Below are 6929 nucleotides of genomic sequence, written 5' to 3'. Positions count from 1 at the left end.
AGGGGCGCTGGGTGGCTCTCTGCATCCCCCGTGGATCCCCAGAGGCTGTGGGTGGATCTCTGCATTCCCCGTGGATCCCCAGGGCACAGCTGCTCCACCACGGTCTCACCACGGCCTGCAGAGGAATCTCGGCTCTGGCTCCTGGAGCACCTCCTGCCCCTCCTTCTCCACTGCCCTTGGTGTCTCCCTGTTGTTTCCCTCACAGGTCTCACCTCCTTCTCTTCTCTGACTAGCAAAAAAACCCTGTGGCCCTTTTTGTTTTGATTTTCTTCTGAAATCTGTTATCACAGAGGCGTTACCAACCTCTCTCACTGGCCCAGCTTTGGCCAGCAGCATGTCCATCTTCAGAGCCATCGGGGACTGGCTCTGCTGGACATGGTGGAAGCTTCCAGCAGCTACTCGCAGAAGCCACCTCTGTGGCCCCCCTGCTACCAAAAACCAGCCCATGCCAAACCAACACAACACCACACTGCCACAGCTTTCCATCTCTGCCTTCCTATTGACTGTGGGATTTCCCACAAACAGGGGTTTCCCACAAACAGCCTGTCATTCTTTCTCCATCTATTTTGGGAAAAAAGCCCTGTTCCTGCGCAGAGTGCTTTTCCACACCTCCCAACTCAGACAGTTCCCTTCCCAGCACCTCTCTCCTCTCCTCTCTCCCCAGCATGATGGAATGTGTCTCTGAGGTGTAGCCACCACTCACCAAGGAGAAGGAGAACACGGACTCGAGCCCCTTTCCCAGCCTGGCAGTGCTGCGGGTGCTGGATGAACCCCACGACACAGTGCCACATGTCCCATCTGGGACCGAGCTGGACTTGAGCTGGGAAGTGATGACAACACAGTGGCTTCACAGGAGCAGGCTGCTTTGTGACTTGGGAAGGAAGGATGCTGTGGCAGAGCCGGGATGTGCCTCCCCAGCATGGGGAGTGGCTGGGACAGAGCTGTGGCACTGGGGACAAACCCAGGGGCAGCAGCCGGCTGCTGGGCTGCAGGAGATGACCGGGCTCCTTGTCACTCACTTCCTTAAGCACAAGAAACACCACTTTACCTCATTCCAGGCTCCCTCTCCAGCCCTCTTTTTGCACCTTGGCCTCTTTTTCCACTGCCTTCCGTGACCTCCCCACTCTCGAACCACTGGGGAACCCGAGTCCCTCTTTCAGCACACTCCTCCCCGGCATGACTCCCACGTGGCTGCCGCTCCGCCCTGCTGTCCCCATGGACACAGCTCCACCCTGGTGTCTCCATGGACGTTGTTACCTTTTGCTTGGCTCCGGGCTCAGCCGGGTGCTGAGAGTTGTTCCTGGCTCAGCTGCCACCGGCCATCAGTAAATAAACACAACACCCACGTGGACACGCAGACCGTCACCTGCTGCCCAGTATTGCTCCTGCCTTCCTCCTCTGCCATCCCAAATCATCCCCCTTAACCTTTCCTTGTCTTACTGGGGACAATCACAGCAGGTGGGAGCTGGCTGGTGGGACATCAGCCTGGTAAATGTGCCAGGATAATGGAAACACCTGGGGAAAATGGGGAAAACACAGCAAATCCCAAATGATAGGGTTATCCTACCTTTTCCTTTGGAGACACCACTGCTGGCTGCCCCCCCTACTCCAGACAGAACGGGTTTGTCTGTATCAGGGATGGGGGCTGGACAGGTGCCACAGCTCAGAGAGGTCTGACAGGGCATCCCACAGGCAGAACTGGGGGGCAGCCCCCTCCTTTCCCACCGGTAGTGACCCCAACCTGGCTGGACACCAGCCTGACACTGCCCGTGTCCCTGAGGGTCCTGCCACAGACGCTTCCCAAGGTGCCGGTCCTGGAGGCTGTGCCCTGGAGGTGACATACCCGAGTCAGGACTGCAGGGAAAGGCACAAGGGTTAACTGAGCCCCAAGAGCATGGAAAGCTGCTAATGATCCCAAAGGGAATGGAAAGGAGCTTGCTGAGCCCTCAGGCTGGTCCTGTTGTTGCACCATTGTGACCAAAACGCTTCTGCTCCTCCATTTAACGAACCTACCACAGGGATAACCCTGACGGACAAGGAAGGTCTCATCAGCTCCTGATTTACTCCCAAGCCTCCCCACACCCCTGCCTTGCCCAGGACCTGGGCTTGTTCCATGCAACCCTTCACCATCCCACAAATCCAACAGATTTACACTGGATTTTGCAGCTGATGCATCACAGTGTCCATGACAAGTGGCCAGCCCTCAAAAAGGGCTGCTCCAACACCTGCTGCCCCAAACACACACAGCCAGTGGCTTTGGGGCCCAGGAGCAGGGGATTCTCCCCAGAGATCCAGCAGGATTCCCTCTGTCCCTTTCCTTCCCACAAGAAGCCAGCAGCACTGCTAGTTTACATCCTAAACAATGAGGAGTCAGTGTCGGGGTGTTTCTCCATGGGAACAGGCCCACAGACCTACCAGTGACCTGTACCTGTTTATGTATATATAGATAGTTATTCAGTATACATCTACATATATTTTTATATTACTAAATATCATATTATATTATTTTATATATATATATGCATACATACACTGCACCCATGGCCCTCTTCTCCCCTTTTGGGCCTCAAATCACATGCTGGTTGATGCTTTTGCAGCTCAGGCTGGTGTTTGTCCAGAGGCTGCTGGTGCTGCTGTGACCACGTCCGTGCTCAGGGCGTGCCAAGGCTCTAATCACCTCCATGGTAATTAGCACAGGGGATACCTGCTGTCCACCAGTGGCCGCGGCAGGATCCGGCTCCCCCCCTCAGCTCCAGCCGGAGCAACCACCTCCAGTACCAGCTTCATCCGGCAAAAAGGCTCTGAAGTCACGGAGAGAGGGAAAGGGAGGAGAAGGAAACAAACAGGAGACCCCGTGATGCCCACGGGTACAGCCGATTGCAGGTTTCTTCTTGCCCTGACACCTCCGTGGGCTCTTCCAGCCATGGAAAAACAGGGGGCTCCTCCTTGGCCCCCAAGCCTTGTGATACCTGCTGGGTGTGCTGTGTCCCCCTTTGCTTTTCTCTTTTTTCCTCTCTTTTCCCTCCCCTGAAGCCGGAGTTGTTGGATTTTTCCCCGCAGGTTCAGGTGGAGGTGGAGCAGTGGGAGGAGGGACAGCCAGCCCTTCCCACGGGCCTGGTGCCTGGGGATTGGGGCAGCGGGAGTGCCCTGCCGAGGGCAGGGGCTGAACTGGGAGGAGAAATAGATAAACTATTAAAACAGAAAGGAAAGAAGAGAAATTCCAAGCACTGATCTGGCCAGTCCGGTTGGCTCGAGCGGGAGGCGACAGAAGGAAGCCCGCGGCTGGGGAAGCTCCAAAGGTAAAAGCAGCTCTGTTCTGCTCCCCTTCCCATGCTGAAGCCACCTCAGATGAGGTCGGCAGGGTTTCAGCCTCACCCCATTCCCTGTGGCTCTCCTCTGGCTCTCCTTCGCTCTCCTCCGGCTCTCCATCCCGCTTGCTCCCTGGCACACCCACCCCACAACTCCCTGGCCACGGTGCTCCCTGCCCTCCTCGCTTTCCCCATGGCCGTGCTCCAGGAAATGCTGCACCCAGCCATCATTTACCACCCCACAACATCCACACAGTCCTCTGCCTTAAATCCCGGGTGTCCCCATCCCAAGATATGGGAAACAGGAGCCACTGCTGCCCGTTAGCCGGTGCTCCTCCCTCCCTGGCACTCAGCAGCCCCGGCACCCACTCACTCCCTTGTGGGCATCCAACGCTGTCATTCCCTGGAGCAAAGGGCTCCAGGGGTTTTGGTTACCACCCCACAACATCCACACAGTCCTCTGCCTTAAATCCCGGGTGTCCCCATCCCAAGATATGGGAAACAGGAGCCACTGCTGCCCGTTAGCCGGTGCTCCTCCCTCCCTGGCACTCAGCAGCCCCGGCACCCACTCACTCCCTTGTGGGCATCCAACGCTGTCATTCCCTGGAGCAAAGGGCTCCAGGGGTGCTGGGGCTCCCCACACCCCCTGGCCAGGCTGCAGCTTGTTGGAGCTTCCTTATTCCAACCATCAGAGGAAATGGCTTAGGAGTGACCCATCCAGGAGCAGAGCCGGAGCATTGTGCCAGGCAGAGACAGCCCCACGCCACACTCATGAGTGTCTCCCACCCTTTCTCTGTGTGAAATACAGGTGGGCTGGCTCATCTCCATCCTGTCCTCTTCCTTCCCTGGCCATGGAGAAACTCAGTTAATCCTTTAGGCATAAATCACTTCCAGCTGGTCAAGCTGAACATGTACCGGGCGTCTCTCGCGTACCTTGATCCCTGGTTTCACCCCACGCCTGGCACCAGGCTGTTCCAGAGGGAAGCACCGTGCCTGCATCCCTGCTCCAAGCCAGGCAGCACCACAGGCCTCCCACTTCCCATGCCACACCAACAAACACGGGGGGACCAGCCCTGCTCCCACCCAAAACCAGGAGCGCTGAAGCTCCAGAGCAAAGAGGAGCTCGGGAGAGGCTTTCACCCCTCCTGACTCCCAGAGTTAGGCCGGGTGTTTACCATGGAAACACCGGCACCGTGATGTCCCTGAGGCTCCCCCCTCAGCCCCAGCACCCGCATCTCCCGCAGCGGGCGTGTGGGCACAGAGGAGCCCAGCCTCGCCAGGCTCTGCTCCGCTCCCTGCTCCCAGCATCCGCCTCTTCCCGCGGGGCCAGCGCAGTGACACCGCTGCGTGGTGCCAGCTGGGGGGTCCCCGTGTGCCATCCCTGTGCTCCCCGCTTGCCTGGAATGCCGTGCAGCTGTGCCAATCCCTGGGCACGGCCATGGGGTAGCAACGCACTGAGGAACACCGCACCTCCAGGTGGGAGGCAGCGTTTCCATAAACAAAGCAGACCGCTGGTAATTAACAGGTTCAAGGGCATGTCAGGCTGGAGGCAGCTCTGCAGCCCAGGCAGGAGGCTGGCAGGTGAAGGGGGTCCCACTGAGACCCCCAAAGCTGCGGTTTCCCATGGCTGAGCTCATTTCCCCTCCTTGGTTTTGGATTTAGGCTGAAGCCAAATTTTTAAAATCCTGCGGCCCCCGGCTGGTCATTAATCTCCTCCCACCCATGAATTCATGGTTGGGAAAGCCAGGCTGGGAGTCAGTGCAGGGCGGGCAGGTGACACAGCGGCCACCAGGCCGTGGGTGGGACATGGCTTTGGCTTTACCGCAGAGCAGCACCCACCACCCCCAGACGGAATCGCTGCGGGGGCCGATGGGGGTGGCCGGGCCCTCCCTGTGCCAGCACTCACGGAGCCCTTCCCGGTCTGTCCCAGGCCCGGCCCGCCCTGCGGCGGAGGCAGGTGGACTTTGTCCGCCCCGGAAGACGCCGCCGCTTGCGATGCCGGCAGCGCCCGCGCCTGTCACCTGAGCGTGCCATGGCAGGTAGGTGAAAGCCCAATTCTCCCCTGTTCTCAGCTGGGAAGGATCCCTGTGCAGGCACAGCTGGGGGTCCTGCTCTGGTGTCACCTCACAGGGAGGGCGAGGGTCCTTCCCAGGCTCCCAAACCGGCTCAGCCTGCTGCTAAACAGCCACGAGCACCACTCACTGCCAGACCCCCACGGCACAGCTTGCTTTTCCGGGATGGCTACACCACTCACCTGCCCAGCGGGGAGCTGGATCAGCTTTCCCACCCAAACCCCCTCCCCTGTGTGCCCCCAGACCTTTGCAGTGTGCCCCCCGAAATCCTGGTGCCAGCTGCCAACGAGACGCTGGACCTGGTGCTGGGGAGCCAGGTGGAGCTGAACTGCACCGTGCGCTGGGCGGGCACCGAGCACTGCCAGCCCATTCCCGCCTGGAGCAAGGACGGGCAGTGGCTGGGCAGCGGGAGCAGCCAGGACACCACCTGGTAAGGAGCCTGCCCTGGGGACACCCATGCATCTGCTTTTGGGGGGTGTCACCACAGCATCCCCATGTCCCCTCAGGTCTGGCCAAAACTCCTCGGAGCAGCTCCTGGCCAGCGTCCTGCAGCTCAACCTCACCCACGATGCTGATTTTGGGGTGTTTGCCTGCTGGATCAGCAATGCCACGGCCACCTTCACCCTGCGGCGAGCGGGTAGGGACCTGCTGGGGACAGGGAGGGGGCATCCCACGGAGAGCCCAGGTGCACGGGGGATTGAGGACAGTGATAGGGGCACCGCTGCCTCTCTCGCACCGGGGTGCAAAACCTGCGCCAAACCCAGGTGCGCTGCTCACCGTGCCCATCCCTGTCCTGGCAGAGGCGGCGGGGCACGTGCCGGCGGTGCTGGCGGCCCTCCTGGTCCTGGTGCTCCTGGTGCTCCTGGCTGTGCTCTACGTCCGGTGCCGCCTGAGCGTGCTCCTCTGGTACCGGGACCGCTACGGAGAGCTGGAGATCAACGGTGAGCCGGAGGTGACACCCCGCTGGGAACAGCCTCCCGCGCTCCGGGGGCTCACCCAGCCCTTCCCGTGTGATCCCTGCTCCCTGGCTCTCCCCAGACGGGAAGCTCTACGACGCCTACGTCTCCCACGCCACCGCCCCCGATGACCGAAAGTTCGTCCACTTCATCGTGAAGCCGCAGCTGGAAAACCGCCACGGCTACAAGCTCTTCCTGGACGAGCAGAACATCCTGCCCAACTCAGGTAGGCACCACGCAGGGCTGGGCAGGGGGTGACACGGGGACCTGGGCGCTTGAGACCCTCTTTGCCCGCAGAGCCGTCAGCCGACCTCATCATGAACGTCAGCCGGTGCCGGCGCCTCATCGTGGTGCTCTCCGTCGCGTACCTGGAGCAGGAGTGGTGCAACAGCAGCTTCAGGTAGGAGTGGAGCAGCTCCCCCAGGAGAGGAGAGGGGCTGGCGGGTCCCTCACCCCCCTGTCTCGCAGGGAAGGGCTCTGGAGGCTGCTGGAGCTCTCCAGGAAACCCATCTTCATCGTCTTCGAGAGCCAGTACCGGGAGATCACTCACCCCGCCATCACCCTGCTGAAGCAGCACCGGAGCGCCGTGACCC

The 6929-nt window shown here is 60.3% G+C and overlaps 1 protein-coding gene across 1 annotated transcript in view; it reads left to right on the top strand.

Moving 5' to 3' along the window:
* Positions 1 to 2513: 2513 nt before the first annotated feature.
* Positions 2514 to 6929, top strand: part of SIGIRR (single Ig and TIR domain containing) — a 6121-nt gene continuing 1705 nt past the window's right edge. The window contains 8 exon segments of the mRNA XM_017732782.1: positions 2514 to 3299; positions 5239 to 5347; positions 5624 to 5810; positions 5887 to 6017; positions 6181 to 6321; positions 6419 to 6562; positions 6634 to 6736; positions 6805 to 6929. The exon segment at positions 6805 to 6929 is cut by the window's right edge and continues 1 nt beyond it. Coding sequence (XP_017588271.1) covers positions 5341 to 5347; positions 5624 to 5810; positions 5887 to 6017; positions 6181 to 6321; positions 6419 to 6562; positions 6634 to 6736; positions 6805 to 6929 — 838 coding nt within the window. The 5' untranslated portion in view covers positions 2514 to 3299; positions 5239 to 5340.

This window comes from Corvus brachyrhynchos, unplaced genomic scaffold (genome assembly GCF_000691975.1).
Source record: "Corvus brachyrhynchos isolate BGI_N302 unplaced genomic scaffold, ASM69197v1 scaffold624, whole genome shotgun sequence".
Lineage (NCBI taxonomy): Eukaryota > Metazoa > Chordata > Aves > Passeriformes > Corvidae > Corvus > Corvus brachyrhynchos.
Note: the sequence above shows the minus strand (reverse complement) of the source record. Positions and strands in the feature narration are given on the sequence as shown.